General features: G+C 55.4%; 6 protein-coding genes across 6 annotated transcripts; 3 read left to right on the forward strand and 3 right to left on the reverse strand.

Moving 5' to 3' along the window:
* Positions 1 to 221: 221 nt before the first annotated feature.
* Positions 222 to 2,021, reverse strand: C8A04DRAFT_33655 (polygalacturonase-like protein; the record flags this gene model as incomplete). The annotated part of the gene is made up of 6 exons (XM_062782548.1): positions 222 to 502; positions 560 to 833; positions 883 to 1,057; positions 1,147 to 1,538; positions 1,569 to 1,679; positions 1,827 to 2,021. The coding sequence occupies 6 exons, from the start codon at positions 2,019 to 2,021 to the stop codon at positions 222 to 224; spliced, it is 1,428 nt and encodes a 475-aa protein (XP_062641523.1).
* Positions 2,022 to 2,915: 894 nt separating this feature from the next.
* Positions 2,916 to 6,021, reverse strand: C8A04DRAFT_8552 (uncharacterized protein; the record flags this gene model as incomplete). Its single annotated transcript, XM_062785157.1, has 2 exons — positions 2,916 to 5,747; positions 5,941 to 6,021. 2 exons carry the CDS (start codon positions 6,019 to 6,021, stop codon positions 2,916 to 2,918), a joined length of 2,913 nt encoding a protein of 970 aa, XP_062641524.1.
* Positions 6,022 to 8,230: 2,209 nt separating this feature from the next.
* C8A04DRAFT_23950 (tRNA synthetases class I (M)-domain-containing protein) lies at positions 8,231 to 10,343 on the forward strand (the record flags this gene model as incomplete). The annotated part of the gene is made up of 3 exons (XM_062778889.1): positions 8,231 to 8,486; positions 8,586 to 9,886; positions 9,966 to 10,343. 3 exons carry the CDS (start codon positions 8,231 to 8,233, stop codon positions 10,341 to 10,343), a joined length of 1,935 nt encoding a protein of 644 aa, XP_062641525.1.
* Positions 10,344 to 10,691: 348 nt separating this feature from the next.
* C8A04DRAFT_23951 (GNAT domain-containing protein) lies at positions 10,692 to 11,707 on the forward strand (the record flags this gene model as incomplete). The annotated part of the gene is made up of 3 exons (XM_062778890.1): positions 10,692 to 10,713; positions 10,784 to 10,863; positions 10,922 to 11,707. 3 exons carry the CDS (start codon positions 10,692 to 10,694, stop codon positions 11,705 to 11,707), a joined length of 888 nt encoding a protein of 295 aa, XP_062641526.1.
* A 173-nt stretch (positions 11,708 to 11,880) lies between these two features.
* C8A04DRAFT_23952 (tryptophan synthase beta subunit-like PLP-dependent enzyme) lies at positions 11,881 to 13,046 on the reverse strand (the record flags this gene model as incomplete). The annotated part of the gene is made up of 2 exons (XM_062778891.1): positions 11,881 to 12,829; positions 12,907 to 13,046. The coding sequence occupies 2 exons, from the start codon at positions 13,044 to 13,046 to the stop codon at positions 11,881 to 11,883; spliced, it is 1,089 nt and encodes a 362-aa protein (XP_062641527.1).
* Positions 13,047 to 16,564: 3,518 nt separating this feature from the next.
* On the forward strand, positions 16,565 to 19,486 carry C8A04DRAFT_23953 (uncharacterized protein; the record flags this gene model as incomplete). Its single annotated transcript, XM_062778892.1, has 1 exon — positions 16,565 to 19,486. One exon carries the CDS (start codon positions 16,565 to 16,567, stop codon positions 19,484 to 19,486), a length of 2,922 nt encoding a protein of 973 aa, XP_062641528.1.
* Between the last annotated feature and the right edge of the window lie 192 nt (positions 19,487 to 19,678).

A 19,678-nucleotide genomic window follows, 5' to 3' on the forward strand; every position in this document is an offset into this window, starting at 1 on the left:
AGGATGTATCCAGTTCGGGAGTCCAATAAAAGACAACATCCTTGTCATCATCAACTTTCACCACTCCATACACACTAATTGATGGTTCTCACCCGAGGCTCGGATTTTGTGGTATTTAAACATAGTTTTTCTAGATCTCTTTCTTCATCAGCCCTCCCGCACCGTCCACGGCCCAGGCTACCCAGGCCCGGCCAGACCCAGTCGGCCACCCCGCGGGACAATCATACATTCCCCGACAACTGCTGGGGCTGCGACCCCGGACACGGCCCGGTACAATCAATCCCCATATCAGCCTGGTTCTTAATATTCGAGCACAGCACCTTGGCGGCCCCCCCGCCATCCTTTGGCCGGATGTCGATGTTGTCAAAGTGGAACCCCTCACACGGAGCTGCCGCGCTGCAGTGGATGCCCGCTGCGACGTTGTACCGGCTTGTTCCCGTGATGTTGGACCAAGTGATGTCGCTGATTTTGAGGCGGGAGGAGTCGCAGTTGTTGTAGGAGTCTGAAGGGGTACTTAGTAACGGTCGCGAGAAGCGGGATGAAAAGGGGAAAGACATACAAATGCATGAGGTCACGTAGATGGGCTGATTGACGTCCTCGAACTGGATGTTGCGGAAGGTTACGTTGCGGACGTAGCCGTTGCCCGGGTAGGTCTTGATCCAGGCGGCGTTGCTCGAATGGATGGCCGTGATGTTGTCAAAGACAATGTTCTCGACGTAGTCGGGCTGCGCTGAGTTGGAGCCAACGCTGCCGATGGTCATGGCGCCGGATTCGTGGCAGACGACGTTGCTGACGTGCACGTTGCTGCTGTTGCCTTTGACGCCTATGCAGTCCTAAGAGGAGTAAGTATGTGTATCGTCGACTGCATCTAGGGGTGCTTACATCGCCGCATGTCACCGTCCAGTTGGAGATGGTAATATCCTTGGAGTTCCACGTGTTGGTGCCATCTGTATTTTGCGAGCTCTGGCTGTTGGACGAGTAGGTGCTCATATTGAGATTGGTCATGGTCACATTCTGTGAGTGAGCAACAAAGGTATGCCAGAACTGTGACATGTGCCTATCAACACAGGTGTAAGTAAGCAACTCACTTCTTCCCCCCCCATTTTTGACGGCTGATGGATAATGGAAGTAAACAAACAAACTCACCAAGTAATCCCATCAATCAACACATTCGTCCCATACCAAACCGTCAAACTAATCGGCCTCCCCTGAAAATTACTCGCCCCCGCCGCCAAATCAATCCACGCCTGGCCATTCCCATCAAACAAAGCCTTCCCAAACCCACGCACCGCAATATCCCTACCCCCCAACCTCACCGCCGTCTGCCTTCCCGCATATGTCACTGCGGGACTCGCCTGGCGCCAGTAGGAGAGGTTATCCGCGCTCCAGATGAGCGTACCGTGAATCTCGACCGAGACATTGCGCAGGTTGGTGAGGTCCATGACCTGCCGGATGTGGTAGGTCCCCTCGCGCAGGATGATGGTGCCGTCTTGCCCGCACTGCTTGAAGGCGTCTAGGATCTGGGGGGTATCGTCCGGCTGGCTCTGGCGTGTCTGTACCGTCTGTACCTGGGCCCGGGTGTCTAAGTTTTTGCTGTTACGGCGACGGTGACCCGCCGACGACGACCCCGGCTCAGGCCTTGGAAACCGACCCAACGCGCCCGGCGATCCCGGAGCCGGCTGTCTATACAGTTCCGGATCCGCCGGGTGAAAGAAGCCCGGTTCCTCCCACCCCCACTCAGGCTCGGTCTCAGGCTCCCCATGATGATGATCTTCGCCTTCGGGCGGGGAGTACAGGGACGGGTCACTCTCTTCGATATCGCCTACCGGGACGGCGAGGGGGTTATCATCCCGGCGACCGACGACCACTGGTGCGGCGACGGCAGCTTTTGAGGTGTTGGAGATTGGGGTGACGATGCATGTTGAGCCGTCTTTGACCAGTTCGGCTGATGTTCCGGGTAGGAGGAGGAGGAGGGTGCTGGACACCAGGAGCAGGGAAGACGGCCACATCTTCTTCCGCATGGTGTACACTAAAACAAAGGCTTGTTGTCGTTGTCAGCTTTGTAAAGAAACGTAATGTTTACACCCACTCAGTACACAAGCTAGAGAAACAAGTTTCGCCCAGCCATGACAAACCCGCTACCATCAAGGCACATTCGTAGTCAAACGGGCTCAAGACGGTATATGATCTACCCAAACCCATTTTATCCTCCCATGCCTACCCATATCTCGCCCATTTTCATAGGTGGTTTTGCTCCTTGTTATTTCTCCACTGCAACCAGCTTGGACGGCTACCAAGTTTGGTCCCCGGTTCCCACATGGATTCCCCTTTAGCCACCTGATGATCTACTCTTGAAAGGAACTCCCGGCTGATTTCCCCAACACCCCCCTTTTTCTTGGCACGACATACGACCGCACCTAAGAAGCCAAGCTGGGAATATTCCGGGGCATCTTTTCTAGATGGTGTCGATATTGCTCCTAAATTCAAGATGGAAGGCTTGTTTTTGGGAACACCTTGAAGCCGGATGGGAATTGGTGGATGTTTTTTGTACATACCGTTGTGCAACGTCAATGTGTGACGGAATTGGTGGATGTTTTTGTACCGCGTTGCAACGTCAATGTGTGGGGGAAGATTGAAGCTGCTCCCGTTTCCCGGTTCGGCTCCTCTACGACTCGAAAAAACACCCGATCCGTGCTTGACATCTGACAGAGTCGTACTCTTTTGAACCTGTTTCTGAATTCCACGCTACAACTCCATTCGCAGTTACGAGGGTGCCTACCCAGAATGCTATCTCCGGGCCCATCTCCTTTCCGCAACCGTCCAACCTAACCCCCGCGGCCCTCCACCGGATTCCCAACTCATGTTTAAAAGATAAAGTAAAGCAATAAAACGAAAATAAAAAAGGCTTCTAGGAATTAATAACCCACCATCTGACCAACGACCTGCTCAACATCCACAAGCTGCTTGCTCAAATCCTGCAGCAACTCAGCCGACTCCGGATTCCCGGACCGGGCCGACGGCATCAACTCAATATACCGATCCTGCAGCGGAGCCAGGATGCTGATATGCTGCTCAGTATACGCATCAAGGTAGTCAAAGTCGTCGTACTTGCACGCCTTGTCGAACGCGCGGCGCAAGCGCTCGCCGCTAAGCAGGCAGCTGGCCCACGAGCGCTGCTGTTTCTGCTTGTAAAAGTTGCGCGGCATCTCGCTTTCGCTGTCCTTGTCTTCGATCATGGGCCAGACGACGTCGTTGAAACATTCCTCGCAGACGGTGAAGTTGGGTATACGTTGTAGGACGTGCCATTTGCGACCCGGGACTGGAATGTTGCCCACGCATTCCTGGTGTATGGAGATTTCCCGCACCCGGTCGACGAGTTCGACGAGGTTGGGAGCCGTTCTGTTTGTGAGGGCCATGTCGGACGTGTCGTTCATTTCCTCGATATAGTCAAAGAACCGCTTTCTCTCCTCGACAAAGTGCAACTCGCAAATGCCCAGCTGCGTTTCATGAGGATTAAGAGGCACAAATAGACTGGCGAGCTCAGGAAAGAGGACCCCGACCATCCTGGTACAGCTGGGGCAGACGTTGAACCCTTTGACAGGACGCCGAGCACCCGGCGCCATCATGCTGTACCAGTTGCGTGCTACAGTACTTCTCCCGGGACAGTCTTGTTTGCGGGCCGCAACGGATGCTATCCCTTGCAGCAGGCGCAGGTCTGGAAAGTCGTGTTTGAGGGTAAGCAGGTAAGCGATGCGGTACCAAACCGAGGACCCGAAGTCGCACGAGATGAGCTGAGTGCCGACGCGCGAGCCAGCCATCACGAAGAGATTGTGGTACTCGGTGTTGGCAAACAACGCCCCGAAACAATCAGGGCAGATCTCAAAATTCTCGGCCCTTTTTAATGCCCGAAACCCATCACCCCCCAACTGGCTGAAATATGACGTGGGAGTTTTCCAACGGCACTCAGGTAGCTTTAAGAGGCCCACGCGTATCGCGTCGTCGTCGTCGGCGGCAACCGCTCGTCCCCCGGGCTGAGTGGCGGTTCGGCCAGACTGCCAATACAGCATGGGTGATTGCGCTTCGGCGGCCGTCAGCCGAGCAACAGCTGCTGATATGCTTGGTACCGTTCGGTCGAGGGTAGACGGCCGCGGAGCTTGGGTGGGGGGTGGTAGAGGAGGGGAGGACGTTGACATAGAGCCAACGCTGGGGTCACGGGAATGGCGTCCCGATGGCCCGGCTTTGGTGGTTGGTGCGGGCCTTCGGGATGGGGAAGCGCTGGCGGCTGTAGGAGGCGAGATAGAACGCTCGCCGCGGCTTCTGCTTTTATCGGACGGGAAAGTAGCACTCCGCGGACCCGGTAGGAGGGGTTCGTCCGAAATGGGGGCTCCCAAAGGCGGAACGGCTCCGAGCCTGGAGCTTGTCGGGCGCCGGCCTTGATCTGCGGATGAAGCGTCCTGTTCCCCTACAGGGCGTGTGGGCAATGGACGGCTGCCCCAGTTAGCGCGCCTCTCCCTGTAGCTATCATCGCTGGAGTATCCATCTCGGTCTCTCCCTCGATCTCGATCCCGATCTCGATCTGGCTCCCGATCCCGCGTGCTAGGTCGAACCTGACGTCTACGGCTCGGCGAGGCATTGGGCATTTCCCTTGCGCCACGGGGATGAGGAGGAGGCGATTCATTATTTAAAGCTCTCCTAGGAGGCGACACCTCTCTTGTTGTCGGTTTTCCGGTCATAAAATCGTCGCCTGGTGCCATAAAAGCGAAGATGTCTTCGGGGTCACCATAGCTGTAGGGCTGAACGAGTGCGGCTCTATCGACATATTGGCCGTCCCGCGTCGGTACAGTGGTCGTAGATGAGGCACGATAGTGAGTCGACGAGCTCGGCGTGTACCTCGACGAGTGGGGGGCGCGCCTCCTATCGGATGACACTTCGATTTCGGGATCCCTCCGTGTGGATGGGCTCCGGCCCAATCTTGAAGCGGTGTCGGATCTGACGTCTGAGTAAGCCCTCTCACGTCTTCTACTACCGATTTTGACCGATCCAGGTAATAGAAAGTCGCCGTCGGTCGGCCGAGTGTTGGATCGCTCGCGGGTCGTATCATGGCTCGGGCCTTGAGCTTGAGCCTCCTGGTGCACAAGCGGCTTCTCTCGGTCGCGCCGGCTGTTAGACCGGCGAATTTTCGGCTCCTCTTCCTCTTGGAACTCAGTGTTGAGGCGTGGCAGATCCTGGTGACTTCTCCGCTTCTGAACTTCGGCCGGGTCTTTGCGACGTTCGCGGTATTCCTCATCCCTAGGAGAACTCTCTTTTGGCGACCCTTCTCTTGGCGCATCAGATTTATGCTTATCCCCCACGTTTTCACTTTCCCCGCTCTCTGTCCCTTTTTCGGAGGGCACAATCACATATTTGCGGCACGTGTTGTGCTCGTACCGTGCCTGGGTGGTTTTGGGGGCGTCTTCCCCTTCCGCAGCACCAGGCACAATAACGAAGCGGCGTTCGGGGTTATTCTCGTGCACCTCAAGTATAATGGGCTGCTGGTCAATCTCGCCACGGTGTCGGGCTTCCTCATCGGGCGAGGATGGCGTGGCTTCTCCTTGGTGCTCTTTCGCCAACGACTCCTCCTCGTCCTCACAACATGGCGGCGGCGGGCGTTTGCGGCGTATGGGGGGCTCGGTCGGTCTGTAGGCTCTGTTCCCGCTGCTGCTTGGCCGAGAGTCTCCGTAGGTCCTGCGTGAGTCCCTACGTGGATCCTCGTAGGTGCTACGTGAATCTTCGTAGGTCTTGCCCGAGTCTTCGTAGGTCCTGCGTGGCGAGTCGTAACTGTTTCCAGCGGCGGGCACGTTAGCTGGAACTAGATCGGCCAAATCCAACGGACCAACATGTTGATCATCCGCGCGAGAGGGAAGGTAAATCGCAGGGAGGAACGAATGAACACAAAAAAACATACGGGTGAGGGCTCCTGGAGCGGGTGGTCCTCCAGGAACCCGTTTTCAGGAGTGTCTCGATAGCGTCTCTTTCAACCATGCTGGCGTGCAGGGCCGATCATTTCAAATACGGCTTGGAGCGGCCTGACAGGATTGCGGGGGATGACAACGATCTGAGGGCGGGGCAATTCGCGACGCGGGCGCTACAGGCGAAGGTCGATTTAGTTCGCGCGATGATATTGCGATCGGGTTACCGTCGGTTGATTCGGAGATGGAGGTAATGGGAAACCGGCGGCTACATTCGATTGGGAACGCCGGCAGGAATTAGGAAAGCAGGCAGCGTGCAAGGCTCTAGCTGCGGAAGGAGGCACAGCGTTGGATCGCGACAAATGGAGGGGAAAACGCTGGGCTGGGCCCCCAACTGCAGCGTTGCAGCAGGAACCTGGAAGTGGGGCTCGGCTTGTTCGCTCGATCTTTCAGATGCAAAGGAAGACAAAACCAGTCGGGGGAACTGGTCTGGGGAGGTCTGGAGAGGCCAGAAGGGCACACTAGAAATTCAGAAAAATTTGCGGACGCTGGCTAGTTTTGGGCATGTTTTGATTCAAGGCAACACCAGATGTGGCGATGATATCAGCGCTTCCAGGCCAGTGTTCCACGCGTCGTGCGGTTACACCGGACGGGCGTGATGCCTGGGAGTGGTTCGTCCTTTGCTTGGAAGCTTGGCTTCAGACAGCATTTCCAGGCGGGCATGATCCCCCCAGCAACTTGTCTTGTGGTTGGTACCCGTGGCTCAGGTCGCCCCACCTCCCATCCAGCACAGACTTTCAGGGTTCAACGCTTGGGTCCAAAGAGCGTTCGTTGTTATGCGGTTCCTGGGAGAAATGGTTTCTGCAAGTTGCCTTTGTGCCTCTGGGGACGCAGCAGCATCGGCGGCGTACAGCCGCTGGATTGTTTTGTTTGCTCGTACTAGAAAACCAGATGATACATTCGCTTCAAGCAGAGTCCTGGCCGCTTTGACTCTTGGCCTTGTAGCTCGGCATGGCTCACCAGGCTTGGCCCGTGTTTTAGCCAATAAGAGAGAAAAGAGGTGGGAGTTTCCGGAATGTTGCAGCTGGTCTCTTGGTTCACGACCTCGAGGTCTGTTTGACAGGGAAAGCTGAGACAGGGCCGCGGGTCCGGTCGAGCCGGCCATTAACCTTAGGTATTTTAGAGATGGGATGTTTATCGGAACAAAAGGGAGGGTCCGAAGAGAAACAGAGAAACAATTTCTTACTCCGTGTTGTCGATCAAACCATCGACGTCATCTTGCTGGGAAGCTCAGCCCTGTGGCGCTAGCCGCCTTGGGTAGCTTTGAGCTCTCATTGCACTCTCATCGTACAAGATCGAGACTGTTTACCTCTACCTAGTTACTTGGTACTCCGTATGTTTCTGCGTGACCAATGCTGATTGCCAGTTGCCCATTGAATCTCGTGAATGACGACGCGGCTGCCCGGAGTATACAAGCTAGTTGTTGTGGTCTGCGAGATGTATCACTCGGGGCCAGGGTTGTCTCTCAGACCGGACCGCCTCAGGAACTTGCGCACCTTCCTTCCTGCCAGCACCATATATGTTCAATTCTCTGAGCACACTGTCACCGACCCTCCCAAATGAGCACAACACACCGGTGGATTGGCTCAGCGGCATTGGGAGTAGGTCTGGGCGCGCCACTACCGTCGTAAATCGAAATGGTCCCGGGTTCGATTCCCGGGACCAGCGAAGAAAAAGCCCTTTGGGGCTTTTCGTAACCACCGACCGCTATTCTTTCGGATGGGAATAGCGCTCGGCGGTGAGCTTTTTGCATTGTCGTTATCATCTTACTTAAGATACTTAGTCTGGTATAACTCAATTGATCGTCGTGAAAATGGACCAGGTTGGTCTAATGAATCGGTCTTGTTGACTTGCTCCATGACGGGGCATCGTTATGTTTTTGGTTTTCTTTTTTTTTTTTTTTTTTTTAGCTCTAGGAGCTGTGGATTGGGGCCGCCTCAATAACAAAACCGGAAACCAAGATTCAAGAGAACCAATACTGTCAGTCATGCCTGGCACCGGTGATGTTTTTTTGGTGTTGAGGTTCGGCTCGAGCTCGCCCGAGCGACAGGGTTGAAGCAGGGGCCAAATTAACGAGTTAAATGCAAAGGCCCGTTTTCACATTCCCTGCAAGCACCCCCAGGACCCACCAAAATTTACTGATCCCCTCCGTCCATCCGATTTCATATCAGCTTTCCCAACCTACGGTCGAACCCCTCACGAGACCAGCAGTCCCAATCGCAATGGATATTGCGAGGGCAATGTCGGCCCGCCGGCTGCTGGGATGGCAGTCGGCATTGACACGGCCGAGAAGAAGCTGGGTCTGTCAATCCTGCCGCAGCCATATCGCCCCCGCGCCCCGTCGCTTCTTTTCAGAGCAGCTGCCGACATCAACGACATCAACACCAACACCCACGACGTCCACGTCGTCACCATTGCCGCCACCGCCGGCCGACAAGCCCTACTATATCACTACACCCATCTTCTACGTCAATGCCGGTATGCTCTGCTCCTAAGCCATCACCAACACTATCTGCTCTGCCTTTCAGAAAACAGCATCACACAGCATGTAAAACTGACCGACGGGCTCTCCCACAGCCCCTCATATCGGCCACATGTACACGATGCTTCTGGCCGACGTATTCAAGCGTTGGCAGACACTGCTCGGCAAACGCGCGATTCTGTGCACTGGCACCGACGAGCACGGCATGAAGGTGCAACAAGCCGCAGCCTTAGCCGGGACCGATCCCAAGCAATTCTGCGACGACAACGCCGGCAAGTTCGCTGAGCTGGCCCAGCTGGCTCGGATGGACTACGACCGATTCATCCGCACCACCGATGCGGACCATGTGCAAGCTGTCGAGCACTTTTGGTTCTTGCTGCGCGAGCGGGGGTTCATCTACGAGAGTAAACATGAGGGCTGGTATAGTGTCAGCGACGAGTGTTTCTATCCGGAGTCGCAGATCGTTCGAACGCAGGATCCGCATACTGGGACTGTGTTTATGGCATCGGCGGAGACGGGGAGTAAGGTGGAGTGGGTTGAGGAGAAGAACCTCTGCTTCCGCATGTCGGCACTCAAGGACAGGCTGCTGGAGTTCTACAAGAACAACCCAGGTTGGATCGAGCCCGCTTACCGTATGAATGAGGTGACGGACTGGGTGAAGAACCACCTCGAGGATCTGTCCATCTCCCGGCCCATCCAGCGGTTGTCATGGGGGATTCGGGTCCCTGATGACCCGGGCCAGACGATCTACGTCTGGGTAGATGCCTTGATCAATTATATCACCGCAGCTGGCTTTCCGAACTGGCCGCCCGGCGAATCGCACAAGGGTGGGTGGCCGGTGGATGTGCAAATCATCGGCAAGGACATCCTCCGCTTCCACTGCATCTACTGGCCGGCTCTGCTTATAGCCCTGGATCTTCCGCTCCCACGTAAATTCCTTGTCCACGCGCACTGGACGTTGAGCAACAGGAAGATGTCCAAGTCGGTCGGCAACGTGGTCAACCCCTTGTTTGCCATCAACCGCTGGGGGATTGACACGATCCGGTTCTATCTCCTCTCCGAGGGCGGGATTGCCGACGACGCGGACTACAACAATGACGTGATTGCGACAAAATACAAGAAGGCTCTCCAAGGGGGGTTCGGGAACTTGGTTGGGCGGCTTGTAAGAAGCAAACTGTGGGACACGCGCGAGCTCGTAGAGGAGGCGTTCACTCCACGTCTTGGTAACTTTAAGCCCGGTGGGGTGTTTGAAGAGTACCCTCTGCCTGCTGACGTGCAGGACGCTCTGACAAAGTTGGAGGCTTCGTTGGCGGACATGGCGCCCACCACGGCTAGGCTTATGGAGGCTCATAACCCGGTCGGGGCCATCCGCAAAGTTTTGGAAATCAGCACTTTGGTAGGTTCTTCTTCTCCTTTCCGCGTCCAAGAATGCTGTCTTCTCTTGCCCTCTAGCTAACACAAAATCCACCCCCAAGTTGAACGAAATCCTGTCCCGGATAGAACCCTGGGGCCTAGTCAAAACAGGCAACCCAATCGACACATTAACCGCTCACAAGACGCTGTTCCTAGTCGCCGAGGGCTTGCGTATCGGCGGCATCCTGCTACAGCCGTTCTTGCCCGACAAAGCCACCGAGCTGCTTGACTTGATCGGCGTTGCTGCTGATAAGCGGGGGTTTGCCAACGCCATGATGAGGTCTGATCCAGACTATGGCAGCCCGATGCGGGATCCGGGTATCGGCGCGGCACAGGCGCTGTTCCCGCCCCTTGTTGAAGATGTCAAGATTGATTATGGAGGGACGCCGCGGACGAGGGAGAAGCAGAAGAGGAGGGAGAGGTTTCCGGATTCGGAGTGAGTTGTTACCCTGGGGATGTCACCCCGACGAGGGTAGGTTCTGTGGGTAAAGAGGAGTGTATGACTTTATGGCATATGATGTAAAAGAGAGTAGATGTAGGACTATTTGGAATACCCATAATGACAATGTACGACAGTAAACATCGGTGGAAATGTAGGGGGCAGATGAGAGTGATCACAGCGAAGTTGGTGCTCAATTGTAGCAAAGCCCCGTTAACTGGGTGAGATATTGCTGTATCGCACCCCACAGCCATCTCATAGAAGTATTCACGTTTAAACATACCACTTCACTCACGCATTTATTTCCTGACAGCGTTCAACAATCTATGTCGGGGCTCGCTAGAACAAAATGAGGTTGAACGAAAACACCGGTATGTTGATCACCCCCCTCCTCTAAACTTGAACAAAAATCCCCCAAAAAATATCTAACCCAGCCCGCAGCCGTATCCACGGCCAAAACACTCCTGGTCCCTTACGATCCCCGGCATGTCCCAACCTACCACGCCTGGATGGAAGATCCTGTAAGGGGACCCAAGTCGAAAAAAATAAAATAAGAGTTAGACTAACTCATCCCCCCAGGCCATCCAAGCAGCCACAGCCTCCGAACCCCTCACACTGGCCGAAGAATTCGAGAACCAAGCCTCCTGGCGCGCCTCCCACGACAAGCTGACTTTTATCGTCTGCCAGCCTCTTCCCGGTATCGGTACTGGGTTAGTGGCGACGACAACAACAGAAACAACGGCAGAAGCAGCAACGGGAGCAACAACAACGGGGACAACAACAGCGACACCAGCACCAGCAGCAACAGCACCACCCCCAGCAAAACCCATCACCCCCGGCATCCCAGACAGTCCAACCCACATGATAGGCGACGTAAACCTCTTCTTATACCCCTACGAAGAAGAGCCCGACGAAGAGGACGACGACGACGATAATGTAGACAGTTCCGAGATCATTCCGAAAGCCTGCACAGGCGAAATCGACATCATGATCGCCTCCCCCTCCCACCGAGGCCAAGGCGCCGGGCGTGGCGCCGTGCAAGCGTTTTTGCAGTATATTTTGCGGAATGGAGAGGGGATTATGAGGGAGTATGTGGAGGATAAAGGAGCTGACGCTGGAGGGGAAGCCGAAGGTACAGGTGAAGCAAGGGTGGTAACGCCGCCGAGACTAAAGATGTTGATGGCCAAGATTGGGCAGGGGAATGAAAAGAGTCTGGCGTTGTTTAAGGGGTTGGGGTTTGTGCAGGAGGGGGAGGTGAATTATTTTGGGGAGGTGAAATTGGTGTTGAGGGAGTGGGAGGGGAAGGTTGGAAGAGTACAAGGGTATGAGGAGGTTGAATATTTAAGGGGGGAGGAACAGCAGTAGCAGGAGCAGCAGCAATAGGGGGACGGACGGTATGGAAGGGGATAAAGGTAAATGGATTCATTAAACGCCTGTCTGTCTGCTTTTGTTGGCCCATGGAAGCATATAATTAAAACAGAAAAACGACCAAAATCACAAGGCAAGAAAGCAAGAACCAAACAACTCCGTCTATCTCCTTATTCCAACCCCCCCTTAACAGCCGCCCCATACGTCTGCTTGTACCCTTCCAAAATCTCCCAGCTCGTGTTGGACCCGCCACACACAATCAACACCACATTCCTCCCCGCCCACTCCTGATCCGACAACCCCTTACCCAAATGCCGCCTCAAATCCCCATTATACGCCGTAGCCACGGTCGCACCACACGCCACCTCAATCATAATCCGCGCATCATCCAAAAACCGCACACACGCCAGCGCAGCCGCACCGTCCGGCACCGTCGAGAATGCCATGCCCTCCGGCCCGGCCTTGCGCACCCACTCCCACGTCTTCTCCGACACCCGCCGTGCGCCGAGGCTGGTCGCGATGGAGGTGATACCGGGGAGCGTCACCAGCTCGCCGGCCTGCACGCTGGCATACAGGCTGTCGGCGCCGACGGTCTCGACGGCGAGGACTTTGGTCTGCTGGGGCCCGCCCGCGGCAGTCATGCGCTTCCCGTTGCGCTCTAGCCCTTCCATCACGCCGTTGAGTAGGCCACCGCCGCCGACGTTGCACACCACAGCGTCAAGCCCGCCGCGGCCAGCGAACCGCCCACCCATGCCGAACTCAAGGGCGATTTCGTCCATGATAGTCGCTGCGCCAGTCCAGATGTCCGGGTGGTCGAAGGGCGGCACATAGACCTTGTGCAGGCCGGGCTCTACCTTGCTGAGGAAAGTCTCGCGGAGGTAAGCGTCGGCTTCGGCCCACGAGGCGCCGGTTTGGACAACCTCGGCGCCGAGCTCGCGCAGCTTGGAGACCATGAAGGCGGAGGTGGCGGTTGGTACGACGATGGTGGCGGGGCGGGAGAGGGTGATGGCGGTGGTTGCGCAGGCGAGACCGGCATTGCCGCCGGAGGAGCAGTAGAAGTGGACATCGTCCTCTGCGCGGGTAGATTCGAGGGCTGTGAGCATCATGTTGCCGATGCCACTGAGGTGTTGTTAGCGTTATGGACTGGGAAAAGGAAATGTACAGAAAATGAAAATAAGGCGGCCGGGCCGACATACCGGCTCTTGAAGGACCCCGAAGGCTGGGCATTTTCAAGTTTGAGAAAGATGTTGCACCCTGCAGAACGCGACAGAGCTGGCGAGAAGATAAGAGGCGTCTCGACCCAGGGCTTGGGAAGGTCGGCGGAAACGGAGCCCATTCTAGTTTGTGAGGGTGTTGGTGAAGGTGGTTTATTCGTATCGACTATCGACGGTGATGGTGATGTTTGGTTCTTGGAGTTGAGGGGCAGGTAATGAGTGGGTTGTTGAAATGGCTTGGCAAGTTTGCGTGTAAGTCGGGGAGATGTCTAGAACTCCAACCGACCGCCGACTGACCCGCCTGGCACCCGGCTCTTATACTCAATTGCGAGCTATGGAGAGTTCAGGAACTTGCTAGATTGACCTCCAGAAAATATGATAAGTAACCGTTTCGAAGTTGGAGATATTTTTTTCGCAATTCCGGTTTGCAATTGCCACGCCCTTCCTTATCTGTACCGGGTACCTGACGGGTACCTCCATCTGCGGTGTGCTGTCAGTGGCCGACCGCCTGCCGCCCAAGTTGCGGTACCTGGCGATCCCGGACCCGCCCGCCTTCCACAAACGCCAAAGCCGTTACCCAAGAATTACACCACGTAAACTCGGGCTTTGGTCTGGTGATGCCTCCTATTACCCTAGAGAAACCGGGGGCTAGCCAGGGGCTTCCACACCCGCGGCCACCGGCTAGGGTGTCCCCGAACAGAAGAGAGGGGACCGCTTCCGGCACTTATCCCCGCACACAGGCCCGGTGGAGCGCCGCAAGTCTCTGCAAGTCTGGTGGACCTCACTCCCTCAACAAAGGCTCGAATTCTCCTCCGGGAAGGTCGGCCTTGCCAAGGAAGACGTCTGCATGCAAGATTTAGGGCGTGGCCGCATCGGGAGCTTTTCTTTGGTTGGCCCATAGGCCGACGATAAACGATAACAATTCCGATGCGCGGTCCCTAAACCGTTGACGGCAGCCCGAAAACCGGCGTTACATGAACTTGCCGCGTGGATCCACACCCGCCCCCTAGCAGCTCCAATAAATCCGGGGATCCTTTTTTCAAAATCTTCGATGCCGTGCAGAAACCGACCGACCGATCCCGCTATTGGATCGGATGCGGGCACCGAGACAATACGGGGGTGTATTGATGTTTGTTCGTTGTTCTGTGTTTAATGTTCCACCGGTTTGCTCCTTTCGCAGCCCTTATCGTCAGCACATGGCACATGACCTGGGGAGAGCATGGATCTGGATGTCTGGGGAGGTCTAGACTCGACACCACCGACTGATTGACACCGCACCGCCAGGTATCGTGGAATTTTTACGAAGTCGCGGTCTTTGAACTCAGTGTTAGCCGCACGCCCTCGGTGGGCGTTTGAAACACGAGACTTGGTCTGGTGATATCAGTGGGAAAGGAGTGGTTGAACACCTACCAGCCAGGAACCAGCCGAGCCAGCCTCCCATCGTCGACCGCTCGACCGCTTGCTGTCTGAGGAGAAGCATCAAACATCCGGAACAAACCGGAGGGGCCCGGGCGGGATGCGTGTTAGCGTCATGCGACTTGTATTCCGCACGGAAATAGCTCCGATCGTGGTGTCATGGGTGAGCCGGAGGTTGAACCGCGACTTGGACGGAAATCTGTGGCTGAACCTGTGTTGACAGGAAATCCCCGGGGATCATCGCCCCATTGAAAAGAGTACCCCAAATAAGTGGATGCGGAGGATCCACGACTGTTGGTGTTGGCAATGCGTATCATAGATGGCATATCTTGCGAGCCCAGTTGGAATGAAGGATCCCTCGCAAGGGCAACATCATCCACAAGAATCTAGCGATTAGAAGCGCCCGTGCTCACATGGTACGTACAACTCTGTAAAGGACCTGCCTACGTGGGAAAGGATCTAGAAAACTCTGAAAAATTGTGGGTAGTGGAGGTGTATGTCCATTGATAACGCTTGGAATGACTTTATGGTGCAATGTCGTCTTGCTGCACGGGGAATGAAAGAGTCAATTGAGAATGGGATTTCACCTATTCTAGAAAAGAATTATGGAAGGGGATGAACTCCAGTTGCTTGAAGTCAGAGAGGAATTTGAATTAAGCGGCATGTCTCGAAGGCGAGGTCAATTCGGATTAGCTAGGCAGGTAAGATCGAAGGGGCGCCTTCCCGACTTTTCAAATAATATTTAGTTAATTAGATGCTCATGGTTGGATTAAGTAGTATAGGAAAGAGCTACTTAAAAACCCTTCTCTTCTTTGTTTTTTAGACCTCCAGAGTGAAAACACTTAGTCATCACACGATTACATGTCACTTATGAGCATGCATCTCGAGGCCACATCTTGTTAACATAACATTGTCACAATATTGGTGTCTAAGCTACGTGAAAGCAATGTGCTATCTGATTCTTGTTCATTACACCATTAACACCTGTGTGGAATATTTCTTGCCCATGCTTTGAGAATGAAATCTTCCCTTATTTCGAATACTCTTTGATTTTGTTTGCCCCCTTGTGTACAACCCAACCCCTTTGCTCTAGTCACGACTCCAAAATGTTGGTGATATCAAAGTGTCGTAGCCCTTCCCTAACTACGTATCCAACATTTCCAATGTGCTCATGCCATCCCATAGTGACAACACTGTGTTATTTCTCTGGTGTTTAGAAAGAAGAACGCCGAGAGACACCATTCCGGAACCCCCTCGTCGTCGTCCGGCCGCCTCGGCCGCCCTCGTGGTTCCGCTTATTCTTAGGGCAACTTGGTTTGTTATGATTTTATTCCTCCCACGATTTCAAAACTCCAAAATTCACTTCCCACGACTTTCCTCACTTTTGTTGTTAAACCCTGGCTGCACTACGATCCTCAACCTTCTTGGGCGCCTCAGGTAGCGCCACCTCGCGTTAGTTGGTTGATATCTTGAAGGCACTATTTTTTTGAGACTGTCAGACCCCCCTTTGCATCCTTTACCTTCAAAAGTGTAAGTTTGCTTCTAACACCCATCGTTGCCCCTCGTTCCCTTGCCCTCGTGGCGATTTCGTTCACTCCTTGGCGAGCTGCCTGGGATTGTACTTGATCGGGATCATAGCCTTCATCTTTGGCCGTGCTTCGTCCAGGGAGAGTTCAAGTTCGCTTCTCGCACTCTTACTTTGTTCTCGACTGAGAACGGCTGGTGGGTTTCAACTAACCCTCCCAGCTCTGCGAGACTGTGTTTATCGCAGCCGCATCACACCAACCTCACTCTTTGTATTCAAAACAAGAGCAAGACCATTTGTTTTGGTTTCTTTACACTCAGGTGAGCAACCCGCTGTTTCCTTCCCCTAGTTGATTCAATCAACCACCTGCCCGCCCCATATCAAGTTCAAAATCATCCGGCATGAACCGGAGTGACTGGAAACCCGGCTTTTGAATTTGGACCTTCGTCTAACCTTCTTTCCATCCGTAGGCACGCACATCTTGGGATTTCTTTCGTAACAGGAAGTGGCTTCTCCCGGGCTCGAAGAAAGAAATGCTCTAAGAAATCAAAGTTTCGAGAGCAAATTGTCAAGATTGCAACCCGAACATCCTCCCAAACTCGACATTACCAGTCGAGTTCAGTTCTGCCTTTAACTTCATCGTCTGACACAAAACAAAGTTCGGCTTTCAGAAAAAGCCAAGAACCCAAATCAGCCACCATGGCTGACAACCCTAATCCGTTCATCCTGGCCCTGGGCAGCACCAGGAGCCGGACCTTAGCTGAGATTGAAGCGGCAAACAGGTTGAGGTCGTGTCCGAGCCTGGCTATCCGACCATCGGGTAACGAATCCACCGCCACAGAGCGGCCCTCCCAGCAGCAGCATGCTGTCGATTTGAACAATGGGTTTCCCATCCCGATGAACCTTGACCAGCCTAGGACGCCGCGCTCAAACCGTCATAACCCGATCGTCATCAGCGACGATGAGGACCAGGAAAATGACGAGAGACCAGTCCGACTACCCAAGACGCAGCGGCCTATCAAACGGGCACATAAGGGAAAGAAAAAACGGCACCACACAGCCCCTGACGGCCCTGCGTCACGGACCCGTAACTTGCTACTCGACGACTCCATTCCCGCACCCAATTTCCCGTTCGATTCCAAGGGTGTCAAGCGTAAGGTCTCTAGGGGTGACCCCGACCGAGATGTCTTTCGTGATTTCGAGGCGGAGAGTTCCAAGAGCAAGAAGAACCGGGGCTATGATCCCGCTCAGAACTCAGGTCAAAACTTGGCCCAGAACCCGACCCACGATCCGAACCGAGACCAGAGCCGCCATCATCGGCGATCGTTCCGGGGGCCGGTCATCATCGACCTAACCAATGGCGTGCCCGACCACATCTGGCAAGACTCGGAAGCAGCCGAGCGCCGGCGTCTCCGCCGTAACCGGGACCAAAATGTCCTCGTTGCCGGGACCCCGGCCCTTGACATGCGCCGCGAGCTGCGGAAGCTTGCCGCCGGCCTGCCGAGGGATTCTAACCTGGGTATTCCTGGTGCTTCTGGCGCTGATAGTATCCTTCCTGCCCTCAGACCCGTTGATATCGCTGGTACCCCTGATGATGTCGGCGCCTCTGATGATGCTGGGAGCAATGACAACAGCGGTAATAATTCTCGACCGGGAAAGCGTCCGAAGCGGGGACATCCTGGCTCAGTGGCTGTTGAGAGTCCGGCTAGACGACAGCAGCAACAGCAGCAAGTCGAGGAGGTGATTGAGGACGAGATCGTCGTTGCTGGGTCCGTGGATGAAACCACCCCCAAGGCCTGCAGGACTCGAACCAAGGCGAACGCCAGGACAAACACCGAGGGTAACAATACCTTGGTCACCGATAGCCCGGTGCGCCGCCGCCTCACCTCCACCATTGACGCCGGCACAGCCGCACTCCTAGAGACCGTCCAACCGGTCTGCCATTTCTTCAACCTCTCCGTCGAGATCCGCGACAAAATCTATCGCTACCTCCTCATTTCCGCTACACCAATCCAAGTCCAGCATCTCTGGACCCAAGTCGCCCGCCGCGCGGTCGTGCGCCGCACCCGCCGAGGAGGAGGAGGACGCAGCGGCGGAATCGGCGCTCCCAACGCCGATGACACCATTGATAACCGTGTCATGTACGCGTGTCGCCAGACCGCCGTAGAGGGCGCCCGCATCCTCTACTCGGAGAATACTTTTTTCTATCTCCTACGCGATCCGGAGGTGATCAAGGGGCCGTCATCGTACTACCTGCCCGACTCATCCCCCACCAATGCCGCACGTCGCAGCAGCCGCGGCCGAATGTATTACAACAGCAGCCAGCGTTACGGACTGGGGTCGACATCCACTTCGCCCAGGAAGAACGGCAGTAGCAGCCGTAGACAAAACGACAGCCTTAACATCAATCTCGCCCGCTACGGCCCACTCATCCGGCACATGGCCATCGAGCTGGAACCCAACCGCTCATCAGAAGGCTACGAGAAACTCATGGCCGCGGCACTCGAAGTTCTCGGCCCTGTCGTCCCCTCAGCTGGAAGCACCACCACCCCTAACCTCCCCCGGCCGGACAACTACCCCCCACAGCCATTCCACCTCCACCTCCACACCCTCACCATAACAATCTCCCCGCGCCCCGAAAACAGGCGCGTCTACCGCGGCCTCCGCACCGAAGACGGTCGCAAAACAATGGAGACCCAAGTGGTGCTGAAAACAGCAGATTTTTTCGAGCCCGGCGGACGGGTGTTGACTGCGCTGCAGAGGCTGCAAGTAGGCTTTTTGAGGGTGTGTTTGCATGTCAATTCGGATGTGCGTGATGGTGCGGGGTTGGGGAGTTTGGAGGGGGATACGACTGAGGATGATAGTGATGATGGCTATTATGAGGAGGGGGATGGGGGGTATGTTGATGATGATGATGACGAGGGCGAGGGGGAGGAGGAGAGTGATGAGGACGAGGACGAGGAAGAAGAGAGTGACGAAGACGATGACGACGACGGGACGATCCACGTGACAACATCCAGCACATCCGGCGCCTTCACCGGGCCGAAATATAAGCATGTCGAAACCACCATCGACCTACGCCGCGTGCCGGAAAACTCCGTCCTCGCGACCGCGGCCGCACAAGCCGGCCCCACGGCTGATCTCCTCTCCAACGACAAGCTCATGATCGAACAGCGTCAGCGCGCCGGCGCCGAGGCCGCACATACCCTGGCTACTCTGCGCCAGCACATCGAGCAGGCGTGCGATTTCGTTCGTGAGCCGCTGCCTGGCGAGCCCGTTACGGCGGAGCAGCAGATCCAAGCAGAAGAGAAGGTTGACTCCGACTCCGACTCGTCCGGGAACAACTCCCCGTTCATGCAGTTGCTGCGACGACTGAAGAATGCTAAGAAAACGCGCGGGATCTGGACCGAGCACAGTATCGCTGAGCGAAAGCGGCGCGAGGCGAAGAGGAGGGAAGAGGCGCGGTTTAATAGGGATGCGTATGAGGATGATGAGTATGATGGGGGTCTTGACTTTCACGGCCATCGGGATAATGGGGATGAGATTGCTGGGGCTGGCTGGGAGTCGCTCATTCTTTGTATTGGGCAGGTGGGCGAGGAGGTGAGGGTATATCGCGCCTAGGTCTTTCTTGGTCAAGGAGCGAGGCAAGAGTCCTAGAGACGAGATCCATGAGATTTCAAGAGAATTAGGGACATCCAGTTTGGACCTGGACTCGCTCGGGTTTACACCAAATCGGCTAGCCACCTGTTTGCGTCAGAAAAAGAGCGAAGGTTTGCTCGCTAGCTCGTTCTTTTGCTTGCTCGCGCATTCGCT

The sequence above is a fragment of the Dichotomopilus funicola genome (assembly GCF_033296635.1).
Source record: "Dichotomopilus funicola strain CBS 141.50 unplaced genomic scaffold C8A04scaffold_1, whole genome shotgun sequence".
Classification (NCBI taxonomy): Eukaryota; Fungi; Ascomycota; class Sordariomycetes; order Sordariales; family Chaetomiaceae; genus Dichotomopilus; species Dichotomopilus funicola.